Below are 26,424 nucleotides of genomic sequence, written 5' to 3' on the forward strand. Positions count from 1 at the left end.
GAGCTTTGCACGGGGCACACATCGATGTCTGTGAGGATGGCTGTGGGGTTGCCCAGGCAGGAGGAACCAGGCTGTTGTCCCCAGGGGACCGGGCATGCTGTCGGGGCAGATTTGGGGATGCTCTCCTGAGGCTCAGGGCCACTGTCCCAGAGTTACAGGATGCCCGTCCTGAGCTCCCAGGGCTGCTGTTCTTGGGGCTCGGGGCTCTTATCGGGGGTCACAAAGATGCCGTCCCGGGGCTCTCGGACCCTCACGGGGGCTGAGCCACATCTCCCCGTCCCGGCGATGCGAGGTGGGAACGGCATGGCCCGCCGCGAGATCAGAGCCCGGCGGGCCCTTTAAGAAAGTCGAAACCCGAAAGTTCATCAAAGTTGACAAAGTTTTTCGTGGAAAGGAGGGGAAAAATAATTAAAATAACTCTAGCCCAACAAGAAAGAAAAAACCTCCCCGCGGTCCCGGGGGGCCGGGCCGGGCCGGGCCGGGATTGGCGGCGGCGGCCGGGGGCGGCCCCGGGCGGGGCAGGCGGGCGGGTCCCGGCCCCGCTGCTCGGTGCGCGGTGGCGGCACCGGGAGCGGCGGCTGGGGCTGGGGCGCGTCGGCCCCACAGCTGCGGCTCGTTGCGCTCCGCTCGGCCCCACTCCGCCCGGCCCGGTCCTTAACAGCGGCGCCGTCCCAGGACGCCGTATGTGAGCCGGGAGGGCAGCGCCGTACCGCCCCGCACCGCCCCGCACCACCCCCGCGCACCAGCACTACACCGGCATCCCGGCTCGGCCCCGCGGAGCTTCGGAGCAGCCGGCACCACCCCCCGCCCCAGCACCCCACCATGAGCAACCTCAACAAGGACACCGAGCACACCAACAGCGGCGGCACTGTCGAGGAGGAGGTGGGCGCCGGGATGGGAGATGGGGCGGCGGAGAACTGCGAGCGGCGGCGGCACCGGGACACGAAGTGGCTGGGGATCGGGGACGGGGCTGGGGGCTGGGGCCTGGGGCTGGGTCGCGACGGCGGCGGAGAACGGGGAGCAGCGGCGGGACCAGGGACGGGGCGGCGAGGATGGAACGCCAGGGTGTCGGGGGACGGCGGGTGGAGCGCAGCGTCGTCGGGGAACTGGGGCTGGGGTACTGGGGAAGGAGCAGAGAGGTATCGGGGACCGCGGAGGCGGCACCGGGGCGTCGGGGAAGCCGGGAAGGAGCGTAGCGCCTCTTTTGGGGAATAGAGGACCTGGTGTCAGGGCTGGATACCCGGGTCGTCGGGGAACCGGAGCCCAGATGCCGGGGCTGCTGCGGGCTGAGAAGCTGGGGCCAGGCTGTAGGAGCTAGAGCACGAAGGTGTTGGCGAGCTGGTGCTGCAGTCCCCGGGTCGCCCCGAGGAGCTGCTGGGGCCGGGCAGGGCGAGTCCCCTGCTCAGCCCAGTGTCCCTGTAGCCCTGTGGGGCAGAGGGCTGGCAGGTCCCCGCTCAATCCAGCGCAGCCGGTGCCCGTGGGCATGGTGTCCTGTTGCCACGTCCCTGTAGCTGGAGGGCTTCTGGATCCAGCACCGTTCTGCCTGTGTGGGCTGCAAGGGAGACACTTGGATAATAGAGGAGGAGCCCCTGCCCTGCTCCGTGTCTGCTGGCAGCCTGGCTAGGGCTGGAGGACTGAGCTGACCTGCTGGCAGCCCCTTCCCCCAGATGCCACTGCAAGCCAGAGCCTGGTGCTCTGATTCAGGGCTGGGAAGGCTAGTAAGGGTCGGTTGTCTGTAGCTACATGCCAGAGCTTGCAGCCCTCCACATTTGCACTTTGGCTGTTGGAGCCATTGGCTGATGTCATTACTGCACCCCTGGAGCAGGTATTGCCATAGTGGTTACTAGCTGTCCTCCATCTTGGAGAGGGCACTGGAATATGCCTGGCCTTGGAAACGTTTTGCTGCAGTCCTCCGTGCCTGGCCCTCAGGACTGGGGAGGTGCTCAGTCCCCTCCCCTTGCTGTCCTCCGTGCGCTCTCGCCGCCGCAACATGGCGCCTGGCTTACTCCACCACCCACTGGGGCAGCGCGGGCCCTGTGCGCCAGCTGACTTGGGGCTGCCACATCCCCTGGGCTTCAGCCCCGGCAGGGGTGACCCGAGTAATGGGGTGGAATGGATTGGCAGGTGGTGGCTGTAGCGATTCTGTCCGCAGCGTGGAGCAGGGCATAGGTGATGCGCTGATGCAATGGGATGTAGATGCTGCGGGTGGGATGTCCCAGCGTCACCGGGTGGCACTGGTGTGGGTGGGCTGAGAGCCTGAGCACCTGGGGAGCACCACCTGTGCTGCTCCCATTGGAGGGAGGTTCGGTATCTGGGGGTTTCACAGGCTGTGCACGCGTGTGCAGAAGATTCTATGCGGCTCCTCAATCCAGTTATTCACTGGCCTGCAAAGCTCCCCAAGGTTGGTGCTACTTGGTGCATCCCATCCCAGTGGTGTTGCTCCAGCTGGGCTGGTGCCTCACAGGTGGTGGTCAGGTGACCTCCTGGTGCTGGGCAAGAGCTGGTCTGTTCCCCACTGCTGGCTGATTGTTTGGCAACGTGGGTACTGGAGTGTTTCAGGAAATCCTCACCCTCTGGAGAGGCTGGTCCTCCCATGAGTGGAGCTTGATGGCTGGAAAACTGAGTTAAAGATGGCATCCCTGGGGAGCGTGCAGGGGTTGGACAGAAGGGGCTCCTGCTCTCCAGTGTGCAGCCTCCAGGAGCATGTGGGGAGGGGCACGGTCTGTCCACCCTGTTAGATGGTCTGTGGCCTCACTGGGTGTGTCTGTCACTCTGCACCCAGGGCTGCAGCAAAAGACCCACCACTTGGGTTAGGCTGGGACTGGTGGGGGGTTAATGTCCCAGTCCCTGGTGGGATTGCTGTTGGAAAGTCCTTTATCCACCAGAATCCAACAGGAATAATGTTGTGGGTGGTGAGCACAGTTTGGGCTCCATGGTGGCTACCCTGAGCCTACTCTGAATGCTTGTTTTTCCAGTTCCTCCTGGCTGACCAGGAGCTGTTCCTCACTGCAGAGGCTAGTGGAGGCATAAGGAGTGACCTTGTATTCTTGATCCCAGCATGGTCTGGGGGCCCAAATTCTTGCCCAGAAGCTCCCCTTGATACAGAGTGATAAATTCGGTGCAAAGTGGAATCCTTCAGTCCCAATATATGCAGGAGGGTGTGCTGGAATATTTTCCCACACTGCATGGATAACACTGCCAGATCCTGGCTCTGCGGACACTCCTCCACCCCCCCCCACTCCCCCACCACCATGTGCCTCCTTCACTGCCTCCCCAAGCGTTCACAGAAGGGTGCCGTGTGCCCCAGATACAGCGGGGCGAAGCTCCCAAATTCAGCCTTTCCCTTTATCTTATCTGTGAGCCCCTGGATCTCGCAGCCGCTTCCTGGCTGGTGACATGCGGAGGACAGGAATGCCTCTCGCTCCTCTCGAGGTCGTTAACGGGAATGTTAAACAAACAGGGCCTAATGTCAGTCCCTGCTGTTCCTCACCAGACACCTCCCCAAACGCGATTCCTCCCCACTTGCTGCTATCTTCTGTTTAATTTTCCAGGCAGCCACCAATCTGCGTGGCTGCATCTCTCCTGGCAGTCCCAAAGGGTAGTGTGGGACAGGCAGCTGCCTAGGTGCTGCACTCCCACCCCTATGGCAGGCAGAGCTTTTTCCAGCAGCTGGAGGAGCTCTCATGCTTCCCATGGACACTGGGTGTCATGTCCATGGCTGCATGGCAATAAAACCCTGTGTGTTTGCCCTGCTCTCGGGAGTGCCTGATGCAGACATGTTGGTTCTACTCTAGAAATTGGTTCTTGCTCTCCTGAGAGGGCACCAGGAAGTTATAGGTCTACTGGGTGTGGGAGGAATCTGGAGCTGGCTGCGTAGGTGCTCAAACTGGCAGTTGAAGTCTGTGGTTATCCTGTGTGTCCTCTTGGCTGGTCTGAAGGGCCTCTTTGCAGCTCCATGCCTGGTGGCTGCTGCTCTTGAGGTAGAGCTTGGGGATCCCAGACTGCTGAAGGTATTAAATGAGAAGTTGTGCTGGGACAGCCCAGAGGACCTGGCTAAGCTCTGCCAGAGAGGATAATCTTAGGAAGAAATACTTCCATGTGATAGGGTGAAGCCCTGGTACAGGTTGCACAGGGAAGCTGCGGCTGCCCCATCCCTGGAAGTGTTCAAGGCCAAGTGGGATGGGGCTTGGAGCAGCCTGGTCTAGTGGAAGGTGTCCCTGCCAATGGCAAGGGGTGGAATGGGATGGTCTTTAAGGTCCCTTTTAAATCAAATCATTATGTAATTCTGTGATCTTCCCTGTTGGTCCACGGAAGGCTGTGGGTTAGAAAACTCAGTGTTGGAGAAGCAGAAGACTTGGGTACCAGACAACCTCCCCAGTGGCAAGTCCTACATCCCTTTTTTCTTAGCTGCTGCACTCCAGGGCTGCCGGAACTGCCCGGGAATGCTGCTGGTGAGTGGGCTGTGTTATGTGCTGGATGTCTGTAGCACTTCATGGACTGGTGCCAGGCATCTCTTGACTTCTGTAATCTCTGCTTGAGTGGACCTAGATACCTCGTGCATGTGTGGATTCCAGCTCTACAGCTGCAAAAAAATAAGGTTAGTGTAAGTTCTGGAGTCAAATGTCTCCTCTGATGCTGCTTTTCACTATGAGGAACATGAAGCTGTAGTAGTTACAGTCACCACTCGCTAATCCTCTTGCACTTGGCCTGGCTGAAGGAGGACAGTGCCTCAGAGCTGTTTTCATGCATCCTAAAAGTCCCCTAAGTGTTAGATGCAGCTTTCTGTCAGTGACAAACTGTTGGCTGAGCAGACACCCTGGAGTCACCACACACACAGGGGTTCTGGGAACTGATGTGTTCCCAGACATCCTCTTGGTCTTGAGTTGAGTACTGAATTGCTCTGACAGGAGGAGGGATGTGGGAATCTCCCCATTATGTCCTTGTTTCCTGGTGCCTGTGAATACCCTCTGAAGGAGCTTCCTCCTCCTTTCCCACTCTTTCAAATCTAAATTTCTTAGACGTGAGTCTGAGTGTTGACATCTCAACTCAACTAGTCCCTGTGATGGGGTAATTTTTCTCCTGCCAGCTGGGCTATTAAATGAGACCCAGCTTCAGAAATGAGTCTTCTTCCTTGGCTAATCTGAGGAGCTGCTGAGCAGAACTTTCCATCCTTAGCCTCAGATTTTATGGATTTTTTGGTGGTGCCCTGTGGAAGTTAGGAAGGGCCAAACTCAATGGTTCCCTTTCTAGGTCTCTGCTTTGCCCTCACCAAAGCAGGAAGGATGCCCTTTGAGATGTCTGGGAGGTAGCTAAGAGTAGTTCAGGCTTTGCTGTCCTTCCTTGTAGCTCTGCTTGAGGATCTGGCACTGTAGGAATTCAAGACTTGCTGGAACTAATGTGGAAGGTTGTGGAGTGAAAGATCCTTTGAGTTTGCTGGTCTTGGCCAGCTGCTGTTCTGGAGCTCTGTCTGAAATAAAGGCTTCAGCTTGAACCTTCACTGTGGCATGACTGTAGACGTGAGGTGGTTAGACCTCGCTACAATACTCGGCATCTTCCTGAACCTTATAGGATAGTGGAAACCAAGTTCCTCCAGCGTGCCTGGCCCTGTGAAGGGACCTGATGAGGGGCCAGGCAGTGGGGGACAGCTCCAACACTGGAGCTGCTGAACCTGGCCCATACTGAGGTGTGATCCTGAGCCAGGCAGCACATCTGATGAGGAGGAAGTAGTGGCACCAGGTGACCCTGCTCTTGGCACGGCAGAAGTGGGTGCTACAGGCTTGGCAAAGATGCTCTGGCCACTGCCCCATAGGGTCATGGTGTGCTGAGATGGCTGGAAACCTGAGGGCCCAGTGGGTGGTCTTACCCTTGTGGAGGTTCTCCAGCCCTGCTGCACAGCCCAGGAGAAGCTGTGGAAATGTTTGACCTCCCAGTCTGGGGTGGTGCCTGCCCTCCTGTGCTGCAGGTGGTGACTGGTTCTTGCATTACTGTGGGGTCAGTTTGTGTGTGTCTGTGGGTCAGAAGCTGTTGGCCTAGGGATGTCTTCCAAGGACAGGAGGCCTATGTCTCCCTCAATGTGTAACTGCCCTGGCTCACCTGTAGCAATGGCCTGAAGTGCAGCATGAGCCATGGATTGGGAGAGAGCAGCCAGAGGGCACGTTGTGGGTTCGGGTTGGCACTTTTGGTCCATTTTTTTGGTAGCACAGCCCTTCCCTGCTGTCTAGTGGTGCTGTCTTGCTAAGAGCTGGACTGATACAGTGTTGGCTTAGTCCTGTGGGTGCTTGTCATCCTCCCGGTGTCCCCAAAGGTCTCTTTGTGTTGGAGGTGACACTCCAATAACTGCTGTCCACAGTGAAGAGCTGCTCTGAGCTTTCAGCTTTTCATCGCCTGAATTTTATGGAGTACTTGCTTGTTGGGCTGTGGAGGGACTTGACATGCTGCATGGGGCTGAGGCATGGCCATTGGTGTGTTGCCCCAAATTGGGTTGATTTGAGGAGAGGTTCCTCTGTCTCTGGATGTGTCCTGGGAGGCATGGGACTGAAAAGTGCCCAGGAATCATCGTGTGGTGGGGTGAAGCAGATACAGATGTACTCAATGAAAGATCTGAGGTGAGAACATTTCTTGTGAGGGTCCTGCTTCCAGACCCATGTCTCCTGCCAGTGTCTACCCTGCAGAGGAACCTGTTTCACCACTGTCTCCTGCCTGGAGGGCAGGTGCCTGGCTGTGGGCAGGAAAAGCTGGTCCATAGCAGGTAAAGTCTGTGGCTCCAGCCGATGGTGACAGGTGTCTGTGGGTCCCCAACACCAGAGAGTGGCAGGTGAGGGTGTCTGGAGCCCAGGGCTGGGTAGGGCCAGTGTGGATGTGAGTGTCCTTCAGCACATTGGCTGTGGCACTCACGCCAGTCCCCTCTGGCTTAGTGGATCTCTTGGCAAGGTGAAAGGTGATGAATGCAACCTGAGGGTGCTCAGCCAGCCCCTCCCTGTGCTGGGGAGCTGCCCTGTTGGACAGTAATCTCTTGGGGATTGTGGGGCTACCTTTCCAAATGTTTCATTAGCTTTGAGCCCCTGTTGTGTCCCAAACCCATCTGGGTGCTGTTCTTTTTGTGAGAGGCTGCAGAGACAGAGGTGACGGGACTTGATAGCAGGAGCAAGCATCCATGGCAAAGCCACACCAGCAGTGCTTCCTCTGCCAGGCCCAAGGTCTATTCTTGGGTGCTGTTCTCTTGTGCCTGGACTTATCAGCTCCCATGTGCTTCCTGCTCTCCCGGAGTGGGGCTGGTGCCTCTCCCTGTTTCCCCCTTGTTGGAGTGTCTTCCTCCCCTGACGACAGGCTGAGCCCCACTGACATCCCCTGCCTGATGTGGGGGAAGAGCAGTGCTGGGGAGAGGCTGCTCTGGCTATGAGCAGTGTGGAACACCACAGCCTTGGGGACAAAATGCCGGTGCACTTGGGCTGGTTTGTGGTCAGCCTTCTTCCCTCTGGGCCAGCAGGATGTTGGTCCTCTTGTGCCTGTTGTGCAAAAGGTTGTTTTCAGAGGGAAATGCCTGAAGCCTGCCTTGCTTCAAGTGCTGGGAGAGGTTCAAGGCCCTCTTTCCCCTCTGGGGATGGGTGAACATCTCTCCAGTGGGTGGGAAGCTCTGGGCTTCCTAGTTGGAGTGGCTCCTGGCCTGATCCTTTGCCGGGGCTCAGTGTGATCCTGCCTGAGGACACCGGAGCTCTGCTAGGGCTGGCAGGGCAACAGCCCCTGGCTTTTGCCACTTCTCTTCTGAGTGGTGGAGGGGAAACTGAGGCATGGAGCAGTGAAGTAGCCAGTTGCAAGCCCTTTCTCTCAGGATTCTTGCCCCGTGGTGTGGAGGCTGCCCTGCTTGCCTGTTGAGCTGTCCCTCGTACAGACCACACATCCCTCTCTCTCCCAGTTTTCTCCTCCCTTACGGTTCCTGGGACTTTGTGCTGAGGTTCAAAGCAGCCCCGGCTTGCAATGGCAGGACTCTGCAGCCCCACGGCTCGTGTGAGACATCGAGAGAAGGATCCTGTCCCATTTTTCAGCCCCGACACTGGACTCTGTGTGTTCCCCTCCCCACAGCCCTGTTGTGCAAGCTCGCCGCCCCATTCCGCTCCCGTGCCTTATAAGTCCCGGCTCCGGGGGCAGCCGCAGCCTTGCCACATTCCAGCGGTCTCGCGTCAATTGGCCCTGGCTGCATCGCAGTGGCCAGGACCGGGGCTCTGTGTCCCCCTCTGGCCTCGCTGGTGACCACGGATACCAGGGAGGCACCCCAGTGAGATGCTCTCCAATGGGAAAAGCTGTGGTCCGTATCCCTGAGCTCCTGGCACAACAGAGTGGCTGTCAGGAGTGGAAAGTGCCTTTGGGATGCTGTGGCAGAGCTTGTCCCTGTCCTCAGCAGGATGGCATGGGGCTGCTAGCATAAGAAGAAGGCTCCGTGGACATATTGGTGTGAACTAGTGGGAAATGGCTCGTTTCTAGGAAAAACTGGCGTGGGACTGGGGTGGCTTCCTGGAGAGGGGGAATGTCCAACAGCACAATGTGGGGGAGGCATTAGAGCACATTCCTGCTGTACTCATGCTCAGGTGTCTCTGAGCCACTGCTGGTAAAGGCTTGTGTGCTGCAGGTGCTGGAAATATTGATCCAGGACCCAACTAGTTTTGGGAGGCTGGAGTAAGCCTAAGCTGTTCTGTGGGTGATGTAGTTAAAGGGCTGATCTCTCCAAAGGGAACAGTTGGCCTTGCTGGCTCCAGGAGGGGGATTCGGAGCAGTCTTCTAACAAAAAAAAAAACCCAGTCACTGCAGCCTCAGGGGGTGGGGTACCTGTGCCCTTGCATCAGACACTTCTGACATAACTTGACCCTTTTTGGGCTGCAGGGCAGCTCAGAACTCTCTTTTGAGAGCTCTTACTTCAAAGCAGCTGTGACCAGGAGCAGTGGGAGCTGTGCTGGTCTCCTGGCAGCAACTGGGGCTGTGGTAGCACAAGGCAGGTGCTGCTGCTTGGCTCTCTTGCAGCCTTGGTGTGAAGCTCCTGGCTGTGCTGGCCCAAGGTGTGTGTCTCTGGGGTGATGCAGCTGTGCAAGGACTGACACTGAGAACTCAAGTGCTAAATGGTTTGTTCGTGTCCCTCCTCCCCCTGCGTGGGAAGCTATGCTGGGATCCTCCCTCTCTAAGAGATGGCCTAGATGGTCTTGTCCCTCCTGGCACGAATCCTGTTTTCCATGGCTCTCCTCCATCTCTGTCAGGTGTTTGGACTGGGGACATCCCCAGAGGGGCAGGGATGGAGAAGGGAGAATGTTTTCTCCAGGGCCTGCAGCTGTGTGACTCTACTGGACTATCCTAGGTGGGAGCTGTTCCCTGCCCTGCTTCCCCCCATGCCCATGTGTCCAGTTCAGATCAGTCCTGGGTGGGATGTGACTGCTTTCACCTGGTATCAGAGCCTAAGAATGAGCAGAAGAACATGGTATTCCTGGAGATTTGCTCCTGCTGGATGTCTGGACATGTAATTTGGCCCAGGCAGTTCTTGATCCAGCCCTGGATGGATATTTTTTATGGTATTTTTGTTTGGTTTGGTGTTTTTTGTTCTGTGCCTTTTCCAGATGCACTGTGGGGAAGATGGATTTGTGTTTGGTGGTGTGGACTTGAAGTAAGGCATATTTTAGCAGAAGTTATCCTGTCGTGGCATGTTGAGTGTGAGGTCTGGATGCCTGGATTTGTCAGCCCTGGGTGGTACTACTTGGCCCTCAAAGCCTGCAGGACTTGAGCTGACTGGAGAATCCCAGTTTGGTTAATCCACTGGAAGATGCTTGTCTAGACCCTCTTGCCTTCATCTACAGCTTCCTCTCTTTTGGGAGCAGGGGAAGAGGCTGGACCAGGTTGTCCACAGTGCACAAGAGGCTCAGATTGGTGAGCTGCCTCCTGCTTTTCTCCTGTGGGGTAACCTAAATCTCCTTTGCTTTATGCCTGGTGTTGGAAGTGAGCTCCCTCTGGCTTAGTTCACTCTGTGCTGTGAAAATATTGCTCAGGTCTCTCACCAGCCTCACCCTCCCTTCACTGAATAACTTGGTCTCCCTCTTTCCTTACCCTTCTCTAGATCACTCATGGATGTGTTGAACTGCAGAGATCTTGTAAAACCAACTGCTCGGTCTTGTCGCTTCCAACAAGCTGTTCTGAGCAGGGACTTCCTTAGTTTGTCTTGAGACCCTCTTTGGAGAGGTTGGCTGGTGGCATTTGGAATTACCCAGGCTTTGGAGCAGTGGTGGCCCTTGCTGGGTGCTGTGGCTTGGCTTTCCGATGCCTTTTCAATGCTGTGGATGGTGACAAACGGGACATGGAGGCCAAGGGAAACTTCTGGCCAGAGAGAGAAGATTTCTTGCTCCTGTCTTTGGCAGCAACTTATGGAGCTGGCACTGGGAGCCTTTTACCTCTGACAAAGAGCTTTCCTGGGCATCTGCCTTGCTCTGTTCAGGCTGATGTGAGGGCTCCAGCTCTGGCTCCCCCTTCCCTGAGCCACCACACATCTTCCATCCTGTCACACCTGTCGCAAGGACTTACCAAGTGACGCATCACAGGGCCATTTAGAGACCCAACAGGGATGCAGTTTTCTATCAGCTTGGAAGAAAAATCCATTCTGGGGGCTGAGTGCACTTGGATCCTGAAATATTGAAAAGGGACAATGCTTTCACATGGCTGAGGCACATGTGTGCCACCACTCTGCAGTTCTTCCCTGCAAGAGATGGCCGTGGGTCTTCTGGGAACGCACTGTGAGTGCTCTGTGGAGCTCATGCTGAAGTGCAAGCACTGAGGTCTTTGAGGCAGCCAGCAAGCCAAGAAACAATGGCATTGTCCCCTCTGTCCAGGCATGGGGTGGCCTTGGAGTGGTGTCTTAAAGCATCAGATGTGGGGTGGGATGGTTGGGGAGCCTGTCAGACTGAGCCTGGGCTTGGAAAATATTCCTGGAGTGCTCCACATGGCATTCTGCTTCCCAAGGCAGGGCAAAGCAAGAGTGTGTGGTAGAGCCATCCATATTGAAGGGCTGGGGGAGGGGATGGGAAGAGTGCTCTGGTTCTGCTCCCAAGCTGTGTTGGGCCAGAGAAGAGCTCCTCACACTAGGCTAATGGGGGACAGTGGCAGCCCTAAGTCTCAGCATGCACAAGAGAGCAGGAGCACCCCAAGCCTTTCACAATCACTGTTCATTCTGAGGGGCTTTATCCTGGGAAGGGTGTTTTTCTGCCTTGGCAGGACTGTCCTGGGCACAGGAGGTGAGTTTTCATCTGTAAGTAAGAGAAACTTCCTTGTGTGGTGGAGTCTCTATCTGGCTGATCCCAAAGAACTACAGAGGCAGGGGCTCCTGTGTTTCCAGGTCTGCCTCCAGCCCAGGAGGAAGGCAATCATATGCTGCTTAGTTTGGTGGTAAAAATGGTTTTGGATACAGCCCACTCTGTCTGGAGAAGGGGAAATGGCTGAGCAAAACAAAAAAGTGAGCAGAGCCCTTCTGCCCTGCAAACATAATGGGGTCACTCTGTGCTGGAAGCAGGCCAGGAGATGACTTCTGGCTTGGGGCTCCTGCTCCTTGTTAATAATAAGTGTCTTCATGACTTCGGTTGCACATAACTTCCCTTTCCAGCTCTATGCTGATTTACAAGAAGCCTCTGAAGCTTCATCGTGCTGCTTCCTATGGAAATAGTCTGCCAGCCAGGTGCTTATGATGAGTCTGACTGTTGAGCGGAGTTCTCCCAGGCCATGAGCCTTCAGCACTTTTTTCTTCCTGGTTATTCAAGTGAACTATTATCTATAATTTTAATGGATTATCTATTGAAGTCCCCCACTGGCACTGTATTTTTTGCTTTGACATGAGTGTGTTTGGACTTGGTCCATGACTTGAACAGCCTGAGAAGAGCAGATGACTACAGGGGTTTGGCCCAGCACAGATGCTCTTGGCTGGGCACAACAGAATAACTGCTCTGAGAGTGGGTCTGGGAGCAACTTCTGAAGGGTCTGAGGTGTGCTGGGGAGGGAGCTGGGATGGACCCAAAAATCTTCCTGCAGTGATGTTCTGGGGCTGTTGCAGAAGTCAAAAGCTACGAGTGGGGCAGTGAGGTGTTTCTCAAAATTGAGGGCTGTCTTTGAATTGGTGATGGAATTAAAGTGCCAGGGTAGGTTGAGGAGAGGAGATCTAGTATGTGATCTGTAGAATGATCTGGACAGAACTAGGGTTTGTATTGGTCCCTTTGGACCTTTGGGATGCGTCAAACTTAGTTCTCGTGGCAGTCTGTGGCCTTTTCCCGTTCAGGCATCAAGGTCCTGTCAGGCTGTGGGGCTGGTGTCCATGCCTTCATCAACCCAGGCCATGATGCCAGGGACTGAATTTTTGCAAAGGCATCAATCCTTTGAGGTGTAGGTCAAAGGACTAGGTGTGTTTTATCCTGGACAGCACTCCCCTAATGCAGGGAAGGGTTAGTGGACCTTGGATGCAAGGTGTCCTGTTCTTACTGCACTTAATCTTCTGAGCTGTGCTCTGTGCTCCTGCTTGGGCACCAAACATCTCCTTTCAGTACAGCTGGTTGGCCTCTCCCCTAGGTACGGACGCTGTTTGTCAGTGGCCTTCCTGTGGATATCAAACCTAGAGAGCTCTACCTTCTCTTCCGGCCATTCAAGGTAAGAAGGTCTCCAGATCTGGTTTTTGGAGGGAAAGATGCTGTTTTGTGGATGAACTGGCACCAAAGGTCTGTCAGGGGAAGTAGGGATGACATGGGAACCTGAAGCCAGCATGGGATCCTGTGACCTGTGCTCAACTGGGAACCTCCAGCTGGAGCCTGCCATTGGAATCGTGCTGTTTCTAAGCTTGATGAAACCTGCTTGGTCAGCCCTGCTGCTCAGCTGGACCAGCTCTTCCTTGAGTATGTGTCCTCATCCCCCAAACTCTCCATTCTTCTCTAATAACCACCTAGGCTGTCTCAGGGGAGCTGGGCTTCCCTTGCCTGCACTCCTCTAGCATAGGGAGGGTGCTCTGCTTTCTCTAGGCACTAGCCAGGGCAGGGTGCCCATCTTTGTAGCTGGATGAAGAGCTAGAAAATGGAATTCCTTCCCAAAGGGCCAGGATGGAAGAGCTAAAATACCTGCTCTGCCCCTAGTCTTCTCTACTGATGGAAAAGAAGTATTATTGACCCTGTTTCTACTGTGGCCCATACCCTGTGGAGGGCTTGGTGCTACAGGAGCTCCTGGAGCTGTTGTGTTGTGTCTTGGTTGTAGTATGGCCTCTTCAGGAGCCTGACACTGACTTGCTTTCTTCTCTCCTGCAGGGTTATGAGGGGTCACTGATCAAGCTGACTTCAAAGCAGGTACCTCCTTCCAGCCTGTGTATTTTTGGCTTTTGCTAGCAAACTGGACGTGCCAGGAGGGGAGAGGAGAAAGATCCCATTTCACTGTGTAATGCACTGTCTGGGCTAGCACCAGCTACACAGAGGGGTCCTACTGACCCAGCATGTTCTGAATGTCTCCATGTCTTCTGCTGCCCTGTGTGAGACCTGAGGCTTCAGCCTCCAACCTTGTGCTGCTATCAGCCTTCCCCACTCCCATGCTGATCAAGGCAGGGGTAGCCATGCTGGGGGCTTATCAGGGTGAGCAGTGTCCCCACACATAAGAATGCCAAAACATTTGCAGTGGGAGCAGATGCAGAGCAGGAATCCTCAGCCAATGACCCAAGCTCTGCTTGAAGCTCCTGTGCAGCTTAGGATGGTCTCTTCTGCTGGTTGTCTGGGGCAGAGGGGGTGGCAAGGCAGCCTGAGGAGCTGGAAGAATCTTCCAAACTGAAATCGGTGTTGTTTCTTTTAGCCAGTGGGTTTTGTGACCTTTGACAGCCGGGCTGGCGCTGAAGCAGCGAAGAACGCCTTGAATGTGAGTACCCAAAGTGCTTGGGGGCTGAAGGGGCTGAGGGCCACTTGCCTTGCTGAACCCAGAGCTGAGGGCAGAGACAGGGCAGGGTAATCTACCAGCTGTGCCCTGGACTATGGAAGTGAAATGATCCTGTAGCATTCCACCAGGGAAGCAGGAGAGCTGTTCAAGTCTGACATCAGCCTGGGCAAATAGATGCAAGCTGTCTCAATGTAATTTTTGACCACTGGAAGACATCTCTGAGGGCCTCTGAGGCTGTGGGGACCTGCTGTGACTCAAGAAAATATCTTGAGGATGGTCAGCATGGAAAAACACCCAAAATGATCCCCATCCTGCAGGAGTGTTGGTGGGATCTGGTCAGCAAGATGTGGTTCTGCTGTGCTGTTGACCTTGCCTTGGGTTTTTGGACCCCTGCTAGTGCCTCTGCTCAGGCTGGCAGAAGATGTAGTGGCACCACAGATGGGAGCTCCCACACAGATGGGGGTTATTCCTACTCCAGTATAGACAGTTACCCCAGCTTCAGCAGACAGACCTTTCCTGAGCTGTGTTGGTAGCCATCCCTGCTGTAGTGGTTGGTGAACTGCACATAAGAAGCAGAACTGTGTCCCTCATGTTGGAAAGAGTGATCCTGGGTCTAACATTAGTCCTGGCCAGCTAAATGTAAAAATAAAAGCACGTGGGAACTTGAGTGTTGCAGTGAGGTGACAAAAATCTGGATATGTGACTGCAGTGTGGTGGTCTTGGTTCCTCAGTTGGCTTTGCTCCATGAATAAACACAGCCTGTGCTTGGACTGGAGCTTCACCTCTGAGAAACCCCTGTGCTCTCTCCTGTGACAGGGCATCCGCTTCGACCCTGAGAACCCCCAGACCTTGCGGTTAGAATTTGCTAAAGCCAACACAAAGATGGCCAAGAGCAAGCTGATGGCCACACCGAACCCCACCAATATCCACCCTGCCTTGGGTGCACATTTCATTGCACGGGACCCCTGTGAGTATGCTGGGAGGGGCTTGGAGGTCATGGCTCCAACCTGAGAGATGCCCAACTCTGTGAGTGCTGCCACAGTGGAAAGGAACCCAGACCCACCTCTGCTCTGCCTGAAATCTGCCTGGGGCAGGGAGGCCAGCAGGATGCTGGAGCCACAGGAGAATAACAGGCATCTGGCCAACATAGAACTGTTGAGACATGAAAGTTGGATTTGGTAGCTCAAGTGATACTATAAATCTTTTAAAGCATCCCTAAATGTGAAGCATAAAGGATGAGTCCTGTGCCATCACCCTCTATGTAGCCTGGTGGGCTGAGTAACCCCGCTGAGGCTTATGGGGTGACCTGTAAGGTGGATCCGAGCCCCCTGTCCCCTGTCCTGCATCCTGTGTGAAGCAGTCTGTCTAAAGCCCATGTGAGGCTGTAATGCAACACATTCCTGGGTTCTCCTGTCAAGGCTGGGAGGCTGGAGGAGCAGCTGTGCACACAGGTTTTATTCTTCATCAAGATGGCAGCGCGAAGCTTTAGCCTGGGGGGAGGAATCCGGAGTCTGTCCCCAAAGCAGGCTGTTGGGGCCAGTACTGGGACTGTCCCCTTGTCTCCTCCTCCTGTCTAGATGACCTGACTGGAGCGGCTCTCATCCCAGCGTCCCCGGAAGCGTGGGCTCCCTACCCACTGTACACCACAGAGCTGACCCCTGCCATTCCCCACGCTGCCTTCACGTACCCAGCAGCGGCTGCTGCGGCCGCGGCTCTTCACGCTCAGGTGAGTCACTCCCCACCTCCCGTGCCAGGGCTGGGCCCTCCTATCTCCCCGCCACGGTGCTCTCATACCCACGGTCTCTGCTTGGCCGGTTTGACCCTGGCCTCTGCACCTTGGCCTCAGGCAGAGCCTGCTCCTGGCTGCAGGGCAGGGGCGCCCAGCCCTGACCAGCCCAAGGAGGGGTCTGTGCAGCCGAGAGCAGGCAGGGCTGGGTGATGATTTCTGACCCTGCAGGTCCAGCCTGCTTTCCTGCAAGGGGTGGGACAGGTGGAAGTCAGGGCTTGATTTCTGGCTGGTTCTGTTGCTCCCCATGGCCAGAGAACTACATTGAGGGACTGCTGGGAGGAAACACTTCCTGCATGTAACATAGCTATGAAATGTCATTTCAAGTCACAGTGAAAACAACAGGCTTAGCTCTGTGCTAAATTGAGGGGCTCAGCTGGGACCCCATGAGCCTAATGACTCAAACACTTCCAAAGCTGGAGGAGGGTATCCTGCAGGAGATAAGTGACTAGAGCCTTGCCAGAGTGAGGAATTGTGATGGAACGGGGTGCTAGCCTCCCTCGGTACAGGCTAGTGAGGAGAGTCATTCCATGCATAAGCCTCTGGAAGAGTAGATGGTGGTGTAACCAGCTGCCTGGTGTCCCCAGGTTTGCTTGCTGACAGCTGAGGATGTAGGAATGCCTGTACTGGTCTGACACGGATGCTTTAATGTACAGAGACCACATAAACCTTGAAACCACAAACGTGCAAAGGGAAAGTCAAAACAGAGCAGCGGTGTCCTAATTCCAAGTTAAGGTGCTTAGTTTGAAGCACTTGTCCACGAGAAGCTGGAACCCCCGTCCCTGCCCTGCTCAGTGTGACCAGCCAGCTGTGCTCTGCCTGCTTCTATGTCTGCTCCCGTAGTGGTGCCATGGGAGACTGGGGCAGTGGAACTGAGTGTTGGGGCTTAACCTCTGCTCTCTGCCCTGCCAGGCAGGGTGTTGACTCCTACTCTTCCCTGCTTAAATGGAGAGGAGGAGGAGCTGTGTCCTCTCACCTTGCTGTCCTGGCTGGCAGTGAGCTATGTTGGCCCTTGGGCATCCTGTTGCTTCCTGCAAGCTTTGTGATGGTAACTGCCCAGCTTCAAGCCAAGCTTGCTTCCCAAATGCCATGTGGAGTGGATGCCAGTTCCTTTCCTCTATCCTGCCCCTCTCACACCTGCAGACCTCTCCTGCTTCTGCCCTTCTACAGGTGAGCTGTTGTTGGGCTGAAGCTCCAGGGGTTAGGGAGAAGTACATTGGGGTTCAGAACAGGACCAGGAAGAGCACTGGAATGTTCTTCCAAGGACCTTCAGAGCCAGGCTGCTTCTTCACTGGGAAGGTTGTGCTTGCTGGTGTTTTCCAAAAGTTGGTGGTGGTGCCCATGACTACAGGGCTGTGCTGTGCTCCTCAGTGGCCCAGGAGAGAACTGTCTTCCTGCCCCATGTGTTTGTAGGCTGGTGGTTGAGGTTGAATTGTCCCTGGAAGGGAGGACCAGGACAAATCAACCCCTCTGGCCTGTCTGAGGTGGTTGAGGGAGGTGAAACTTTCACTGCAGTTTCTTCCAGGGTGGTCACTGGTGACTGTGTAGGGATCCTGAGTGTGAGGGTTAGACACCAAAACTTTATGGTGCAAAGTGGGGGAGAAAACTCTGCTCTTGTAGAGTGGAGGGTATTAAGGAGGCCTCCAGCTACATCTTTTCCTTCTTAGTTCCTCCCCTCCAGCTAGTGAGTTACTGGTTTCTAAAGAGGTTGTCTGGCCTCATCATAAGACCCTGAGGAGCTCCCTGTGTAGGTAGAACTCCCTGCCCAAGGGGGTCCATGTGTGGTGATGGGCTCTAAGCCTTAGGGAGCCAGTGCAGCCCCTCCAGGCTGTGGCTGGACCCAGCTCTTTTCCAAAGAGGCTGCTGGGCAGTCCCAGCTGCTCCTGGCTGTGCTGAGCCAGTGCTGACCCCACAGGGACATGTCCTGGTGCAGGATATGTTACCAATAAAATGTAGTGGGGTTAAACATTACTCATGCTGGCAGCTCTGGGCTGGAGCCCTGTCCCTTGCAGAGCTGAGGGTGGAGCACAACAAGGAGATGACTTTTGCTCACAAACTGGGCTAAAAGCTGTGCCCTTAGTCCCCGTGTGCTGAGCCTCTGCCCTCACTGGGAGGGGCTGGCTCACTTATGTGGTGGGCTTATGGGTTATTCCCCAGAACAGTCACAGTTCTTCCTCCTGGTGGACTGGTGTTGGCTGGACTGGAGGGCATCCATGGGGATGGCCAGAGCTGTAGCAGCTCCACACGTCATCAGCCTTGAGGCAGGCAAGAAGTTGGAGGACATAGCTAAAACAAGATCTTGTCACAATATATTTAAACCTGAAGGGCTCATCTTCTTGCAGAATTGAGTTCAGCAATGGGGAGAGGAGGTGGCCTGGCCTGGCCTCCTGAAGAGCTGCCCAGAGGGCTGGCAGGAGGGATGAGGGGCAGGAGGTGGTGAGAGGCTGGCCTGGCCTCGGGAACCCTTGGTAAGCCACTCCTAGCCGATGGCTGCTGCTCCTGGCACGTCCGTGCCTTGGCTGTGCTCTGGGCAGGCAGCAGGCTGCTGCAGCTGTGACTGTAGCCTGACCCTGCCCCACCGGGGACTCTGCTGACTTTAAGATTGTCCCATCTGCCTTCCCTCCCTCCCACCCTCTCTCAAATCCCTCCTTTGATGTCCCTAGTGAACTCCAGCCATGATGCCAGCGCAGGCTAGCCCCGAAGCTCAGAGCTGTCCCTGGAGATGGGACGCCCTAGTGATGCCTTATTGCAGCTAGTGGAGTGGCTGTACTACAGCTCCATTCCTAGAAGTGTTAAGCATGATGGCAGCCACATCTGGAAAGACTGGTAAGGTAACCATCTCTCCTCCAAGGTGCACTGTGGGATTTGCAAGCTTCTGCCCATCTCTGTAGCCCGTATCTCCTTGGCAACCCAGTGCATGGGCCTCACGCTACCCACCCACCAGAGCCTGGGGAATGAGATGCCAGGCCTTCTTTCTAACCCACATCTCCAACTTCGCAGCACATGACATGGCGCACACAGCATGGCACCATCTTACATCAGCTCCTCCCAGCTGAGCCAGGCTCAGCCAGGCCCTGCCGGTGGGAGGGGAGCAGCCCGGTTGAGCTGGGGTAGAGACCACCCTTCCACTCGGCCTGAAAGAAACCTGGTTTCTCCCCAGCCTTGACCCTTTGAGGGCAACCAGAAATACACCTTGACCTCACTCCTGGCACACGGTGGGGGAGGTGAGTGACGTGGTAGTGATAGCACACGACTAAATTTTAGTGGGCACCTTAGACAACAGCACTTTCCGGTCACTTTGTTCCAGAATCGCATACCGGGACAGACCCTGCCCTTTATCATGGGTCTAATCTCACTGCTTTCCTCTCTGGTAATGGAAATGGAGCCAGTTCCTACCTGGAGCTTGACTTCTCTCTTGCAACCTGAAATCACAGGCAGGACACAGGTTGTGTGAGCTGTAATGGAAGGAATCAGCAGCCTTGGGAGAGAGGGGTGTGTGGTTTAGGAGACTGGGAGCTTGGGAAGAGGGAAGGGACTGGTTGGCAGGGGGATGGTTGATGTTTGACTGAAGGAAATGAGCCCTGGTTCAGTTCTCCCTGCAGTGGTTCTGAGCAGACCTTTTCCTCTCTCTGGGGAAGTGATGATAAGAAAAGAAGCCACCAAAGATGAGGGCCCAGGTCTGCCTTTGCCCTTAGAAAACTGTGAGGTGCAGAGATGTGCAGAGTTATAATTTCCCCTCCTGGGAAAATGGGAAGAGCTTGACACAGGCATAGAGACAATGATACAGCTTGTCTTGTTCTGCTTGGTCCTGGTAGACAGGTCCAAGTGAGTGGTGGGTGGAGGGAGCAGTCCTGGATCATGGCTGTGTGGTTGTGCAAGAACCTGGAAGGACCTTGGGACTTGCTGGCACTGGGTTGAGGCTGATCCCATTGACGAAAACAGAGGTCAGACCCAAACCCCCTTTCCCTTGCAGCTAAGCTGACAGACCCACCCTAGACTGGAAGCAGGATGAATTTTCTGTCCCTAATAACTTGTTGCCTGTTGGTGCTGTCATGTAGGGACTTCCCAGGATTATTTCTCTCTGGACAAGCTCCGTGCTTCCCAGAGATGTGAAGCCTCTTGTTCAAGAGGTTCATGGTTGTGGCAACTTTCTAAACTCCAGTGACATAGTGGTGGCATAGCTGACCAAGCAGCCCCAAGCCAGCAATTCCCTCCTAGCCAGGGAAAAGCAGACAGGAGATGCTCTGAGCATCCTCCAAGCAGAGGATGCTCCGAAGCAGCTGTCCTTGGTAAGTGGTGGGACTGCTGGGCCATCAGAAGAGACTTGTGGCCAACAGTGGCTCTCCCTGGCTGGCTCAACACAAAAGAAAGCAACACAACTTGCTGGAAAAGGGGAAATGCTTGTTTGCTGCAGTTTTGGAGAGGGGTGTGTCTCCCTGAGCTGTAGGGGTACCAGGCATTGGACTGATGGATGGATACACGCCTGTTAGAATGTTCCTAAGCAAGAGGAAGGGTCAGTGCCTGCCTTGCCCACATGCTCCTTGCCCTGGTGTGGGATGATGTGCTGATCCTCCAGCTCTCCCTCGCCAGAGCTGCTTGGGAGATGCATGAGCTTGATCCCACGGCATCTGGTTTTCCTGGTGGTGGGCTGAGCTGCTCTGTTCCCACACCTCATCATGCCCCACACCAGCCCCTGAGAGGCCCTCGAGCAGGTGGCTGGGGTGCAGTGCCCGCTGCTGGGGTGGGCGTGTGTCCAGCACACAGCACACAGGGCAAGGTGGTGCCTGTGCTGTCTGTCCTTGCCTGCCTGGCTCACATTTCCAGATGGAGCAGAGCAGCTCTCGCCAGCCACCAGCGGGGGCTGCCCAGGGCTCACATCGGTGACCTGCAGTGCTGCCTACCAGGTGCTCATGGCTTGCCAGGCTGAGGATCTCAGGAGCACCAGTGAGGATGCTGCTCTGCACTTCAGCAGCTTGGCAGCAAGATGCAGCTCCTGGATGTGTTAGTTGGATCCTACCAGCTCCCAGGAGCGCAGGGAGTGCTTTGTGCCTGCCTGCACCAGGAGCCTTTCTGGTCCCTGGGGACCAGCTGTAGAGGTAGATCGGAGCTCTAAGATGCTGGGGCTGGCTGCAGACCTAGACGTAACTAAGGAGGAAAGGCAGGTCCTCCAAGCCAAAGGTGCTCTGAGGAGGTACCTGTGTACTTGGTCCTCACTTCCCCTCTTCTGAAGGATTTGCTCTCCCATGAAGATGGTGGACAACTGGATACTTAAATTCTGAGGGCAATTGGAAGAGACAAAGGAGGTTTTGACAAGGAGAGTGAAGCTCTGATGGGCTGTTGCTCTGCTCCGTTTATAATTTCACTGTGATTTTTAGGCAGCTCCTGGTGTTGTGCTGCAGAAAGGGAGAGGTTCCTGGCCTCTGGGAGGTGGCAGGCAGAGGCACACATTTCTCTTCTCCAGCTGTTTTCTGAGACAGATGTTGAAGGCAGCAGCACGAGGCTGCTGCAGTTGGCCAGCAGTGGCTGCCTCATCCCTGCAAGCAGGAGATGTGTTGATGGTGTGACCAGACTCCTTTCCAATTGTGAGCTAATGCTTCTCCAGAAACAACTGTGTCTCTTCCTGTAAAAGCCTCTCTTGCTCTCTTTCCTCACCCAGTGATGAACATCTCCATTAGTTCTCAGCTTCCTCCTTGACAGATGTAGTATTTTGAGGGGTGTGAAGAGAGAACAGCCTTGGCAGGTGCCTAGAGGGCATCCTCTTGGCTATCTGCTGCCTCTGATCCACAGCTTCCAGTGCTTTCTGCTGGCTTTGGGAACCTCCCTCCTACTGAGTTCCTGCCTCGTCCCATCAAGCCCTTAATCTTTCTGTAGGCTGAAAGACCTGGCAGGTCATTCCCTCACCCTATCAGCATGTCAGAGCCTTGGATTGTACCCAGGATTGTCACATCTGTAGCAGCTCCTGTGGGGCTCCAGGCTGAACCCCTCTGAATGCAGGGCTGGGCTGGTGGCCTGTGGGGCCATGGTGTGTCAGGCTGGGTGGGTTTGGTGTGTGAGCATTGTAGACCTGCAGGAGGAAGGCAAGGAGGGGTGGTCCATTGCAGTGATGGTTTATTAGCACCAGAGCTACGAACAGTGCCTGTTTTAAGAGAAAACCAGGACTTCTGTTCAAAGTGGAGGTGCTGAGGCTCTGCAGTTGGGCCAGAAGGTGGCTCTGAGGCCAGGATGGAGGGCCATCAGGCTGGGCTGTACTGGCTCATGTATGGCCTGGCTGCGCTGCTTGGCTGAGCGTGCATGAGGTGGAGGCAGCTCTCAGGGTTAAGCCTTGAGAACGAAGGGGGAGTTTCCTGTTACTGCTGGACAGGAGGAAACTGCTTCCAGCTGTCGAGGGGAGGGGTGTGGAGTGGGAGACACTGGCCAGGGAGGACGGCTGCAGAGGAGATGTGGCTTTGCTGAGCAAGCACCTCCTGGTGACAGGGGACAAGAAATCCCTGTCCTTGCTCTGGCAGCTGCTGTGGTGGCCCTGTAAGTTGTCAGTGATGCTGCTGTCCATGCCAAGCCTTTCTGAGTGGTGTCTGTGCACATTGTGGTGGCCCTGACTGGCCAGAAAAGGTCCCTCTCCCTGGCTAAAGGAGAAGGGAAAACTCTGTGTGGCACTTTGGTGCTGGCACTAGGTGGGACCCCTCACTGGGGAGGAGGGTCTTGGTAACACCCATGCCCTTGATTTCCATGGCTGGACTGACTGGGATGCTGTGCCATGAAGTGAGGTATGGGGCCAGCTGGGAGCTGATTTAGGGGCATCCACTTGCCTTGTGAAGGTGTCTGGCAAGAGTCCAGCAGATTATGGAACCGTGGAATGGTTCAAGTTGGAAGGTACCTTAAACTAATCTCATTCCACCCCCATGCCATGTGCAGGGACATCTTCCACTAGACTAGGTTGTTCAAGTCTTGTCCAAACTGGTCTTGTTCTGAGCTGATGAGAGGCTCCTGTGAGGACAGAGCTTCTGCTGACTGGCAGGGCTCATTTAGGAGCCATCCCCTGGAGAAGGACTCAAGGCCCATAGCTCATGTGGCTGCAGTTCCTGGCACTGCAGCCCTCATGGCTGTGGGGGCAAAACTTGGCTGCTGCAGGCAGCAGTGCCAAGGTTGTGGCAGTTTGCTGCACATCTCTGCACATCCTTGGGAGAGGAGCATCTAGCCAGGCTTGTTTGGGTGAGGAGACAGCTGTGCCAGGATGAATGGGACAAGGGGAATGGCTCGCATGGGGCTCCAGGGGGTTTTCTGCCACTTTTCTCCCCATCTTAGAACCAAGCCCATCATTGTGCTGGTTCCCAGAGCCCTGAACATGCTGAGGCTGTGCTTCTCTCCAGGCAGCTGGGGAGGGAGGAGTTGGGGGTGGCTGCTGTGCTCCAGCAGCAGGACCAAGTTCCAGTTGCTGCTCCAGCTGCTAGATCCATGCTCAGTCAAGTGGCATGGGCTTGTCTCCTGCTGCTGTCAGGCACGGAACTGCTGATGCAGCCCAGCCGGACACACTGGCCCTGCTGACCAGATGGGATCATCTGGATGTCTGAGGCTGTGGGGCTGGATGTTGCCAGCTCACTGTGTCCCCTAAGGGGCTGGAAGGTGTCTGTTCAGTTACTGTCCCTTGTTTCCTTGTTAGGTCCCCATCCAGCCCTTTCCTTGGCAAGAAGCAGGTCTGAGAAATAGATGTGGCAGCAAGCACCTGCCAGGGAAGCCTCCAAGTCTTGCTGGTTTGCAACTCTTCCAAGTTCTTCCCATGGTGTGGTTTGCCTGGAGCCACTCCTGGTAGCAGGGTTGGGGCTTGGAAAGCTCCATGGGTGTCTGTTGTAGTGGATGAGCACTTCTTCCCCCATACACGTCCTGTAGAGGTTGTCTGCTTTTAATCTGTGGTCTTGAGATGCCTCCTTTGGCTGGCTGAGGGTGGAGCAATTCAAGTAGTATTTGGAGCTCACCCTGGAGCCTCCTCTCCCATGCTGGAGACATCTTTGCTCCATGGACCTTGCACATGGCTTGAAGGTTTGTACTCTGGCTGAGGTAATCCTGGATCATGGATCATCCTCTGCCATGGCTTTCTTTTCCAGATGCGCTGGTATCCTCCCTCTGAAGCTACCCAGCAAGGATGGAAGTCTCGTCAGTTTTGTTAGTTCATTAGTAAGTAATTAATTACTCTTGGAGTCAGGTCTTTATCTTGCTCTTCCTTGGGCTCCTTGGACTCTTGGGGGGAGGAGGGATGGGAGCTTGGGCTCAGCCCCACTCACGCACCCAAGGATGTGGTTGGGTTTCCTGGATGGGAGCAGGGAGACCCCCCCCCCCCCCAAAAGCCCAGGGGAGGAGGCTGTGGGAGACCCTGAGGCCACAGGTCCAGCTGGCCCCGCTCACCGTGCTCCTCTCCCGCAGTGTCTCTCCTCGACTCATGTTCCTCCTCCCTGCCCCTCCGCAGAGGGATGTGCCAGGGACGATGGCTCCGACTCCTCTGGATTTGGTATGTGGCCAGAGGACAACGTGCCCAGCCCCGCCGCACTGCCCCCGCGGCTGCCAGCACCCCTTTCCCTGGACTGTGAAGCCATCGTGGCCCCAGCCATGGGCTGTGTGCTGCCTCCATCCCTCTCTCTATCCCTCCCTCAAGCCATCCCCAGGACCTCCTCCCTGCCTGAGCTTTGCCATCTGGCTGCACTGAAACCCAGCTGGGGGCTAGGTCCTGGGCTTCCCCAGGCTCACCCTGCCTCGGGGGTGGCTCGGCTGAAGGAATCGAAAGGCAAAATGGGTTTTGCATGTTTTCTGGCATGAATTAAAACACTTAACTTGTGTCTGTGTGAGTGTAAGTTTGTTTGTTCTAGCGTTTGTGTAACCATTAGCAACAGGTCTTGGCCCAACAGATTGATCCATCAAGGTTTTCCTCTTGCTTCGGTGAAGACTTGGCTTTGAGAAATACTAACTGTCCTTGTCTCACCCCTTCTCCCACCTCCACGCTCCCCTCCCCAGGACGACCAGAAAAATTTGAAAAATGCTTTTTTTTTTCTTTTTTTTTCTTTTTTTTTTTTAAAGTATGATGCACTGGGTTTTTGTTCTCATCCATTCTGCTTGTTTTAAAGTCAGGGTTATTATATTATTTTTTTCCTTCTTCAAACTTCTATATATAGAACAGCTGTAAAATATATAACCTCTTTTTTTTTTTTCCCACATTCTTCTGATTGGAGAGCATCCAGTCTTGCCAAATAATCAGCCATCCTTATGGGAATACCGAACAAAAAAAAAAAAAAGTACGAGTATTTTTGTACCTTGTGTAATAAGGAAATATTTATGCATCATAAAGAATTTCTTGTGTGTTTGTGTGCAATTAATTATTATTATTAAAGAGAAATTGTAATCCTGTAAGATAAGTTAATGTTTAGTTAAAAGCTTGAAAAAGAAGGGTTGTCTTCTGTACCAATGATTCAGTCAGGCATAGTAAACAAGAACTTGTGCAATTTTTGTTTTAGCATCTTATTGCTTGGTATTGAAGTGCTTTAAGTATTATCTGACCATGGCTGTCTCGCTTGTATTAAAAGATTTGAGAATATGTTGCTCTATAATTGCTGATCCTATGAGAATGTGAAACTGGATAATATATGAAATGCAACAAAAAAAAAAAAAAAAAATATATATATACCCAGAGGCTGCTGTGACTTTTTCTGTGGTCTTGGGTGTTTTCTTGTGGGAATGGTGTGGGATGCTTCAGGCCTGGCCTGGCCCCTCCCTGGTCCCGTTTCCCAGGCTGGAAGGATGCAGACTGGTTTGGGATACAGCTGAGGACCAGGAGAGGGATCTTCCCTACCCTGCTGGGAGAAGGACAAGCCCTTGCCTGTATGGACATGTGCTGTGGGGGGTTGGTGGTATGAAGCTCTGCCGGAGCCCTCTGTGAGGGCAGCCCTGAGCTTTTTTGGATGTTTTTGTTCCCCCTTCCCAGCGTCTGTGGAGGCTGAGGCCTCTCCTCTGTGCCAGCAGTGCAGAAGGAGATCTCCATAGAAGGCAAACTTTCTCTATGGCTGGAGCATTCCCCTTGTGCCTGCCCAGCTCCTGCTCTGATGCCTGTGCTCTCCAGCCTTCCTGTGGCCTTATTTGTACCTGCTAAAGCGGCGGTGGGAATGGCAGTCCTGGAGCAGGGGCTGTTTGTCCCGGTGGGAATCTCCGTGCAGGGGCCAGGGGCTCTCCCTGCTGTGCCTCACGAGTCCCCATGGCCCGGCTCGCTGACCCCTGCTCTGGGGCACTCCAGAGCCCTCCCACGCAGCTTCCCGCCCCAGGGATCAGTGTTTTCCTCTCTCCCCAGGGCTTCGAGGGCAGCGCTGAGCGAAAGCAAGGAAAAAACTAGAAAAAGACAGGTCTAAAAATAGCCCCCCTGGCCCCCGTGTCTGGGAATGGACTCGAGCGAGTGCTGCTGCTCCGGGAAGTGACTCGCTGTGGGGCTGCCCGCACCGCACGAGGGCTGCCAGCCCCTTCCCGTGGGATTCCCCCGCCCGCCGCCCGGGCTCTTGCCTACATCCCGGCTCCCGCCCCAGTCCCAGCTCCAGTGGGCCGGCTCTTCCCTGCTGGGTCTGTCCACATCTCGCAGCTCTGCTCACCTGAGCGGAAACACTCCGGAGAGCAGCGGGGCATGGTGACGGGAGCGTGCAAGGCTTTAAATTATAGAGCAGACTTTATCCTGTTCGTTTTTTTTTTTTTTTTTTGTTTTT

General features: G+C 55.0%; 1 protein-coding gene across 2 annotated transcripts; it reads left to right on the plus strand.

Moving 5' to 3' along the window:
- Nucleotides 1–594: 594 nt before the first annotated feature.
- Nucleotides 595–24,521, plus strand: RBPMS2 (RNA binding protein, mRNA processing factor 2). Of its 2 annotated transcripts, none has more exons than XM_053988340.1 (8): nucleotides 595–882; nucleotides 12,577–12,654; nucleotides 13,299–13,337; nucleotides 13,831–13,893; nucleotides 14,728–14,878; nucleotides 15,489–15,637; nucleotides 23,797–23,866; nucleotides 24,113–24,521. In XM_053988340.1, exons 1-7 carry the CDS (start codon nucleotides 823–825, stop codon nucleotides 23,857–23,859), a joined length of 603 nt encoding a protein of 200 aa, XP_053844315.1. In that variant the 5' UTR covers nucleotides 595–822; the 3' UTR covers nucleotides 23,860–23,866; nucleotides 24,113–24,521. The 2 variants fall into 2 exon arrangements, with proteins under 2 accessions (XP_053844315.1, XP_053844316.1); XM_053988341.1 differs by having other exon boundaries at nucleotides 24,156–24,521.
- The last annotated feature ends 1,903 nt before the right edge of the window (nucleotides 24,522–26,424 follow it).

The sequence above is a fragment of the Vidua macroura genome, chromosome 12, assembly GCF_024509145.1.
Source record: "Vidua macroura isolate BioBank_ID:100142 chromosome 12, ASM2450914v1, whole genome shotgun sequence".
Taxonomy (NCBI): domain Eukaryota; kingdom Metazoa; phylum Chordata; class Aves; order Passeriformes; family Viduidae; genus Vidua; species Vidua macroura.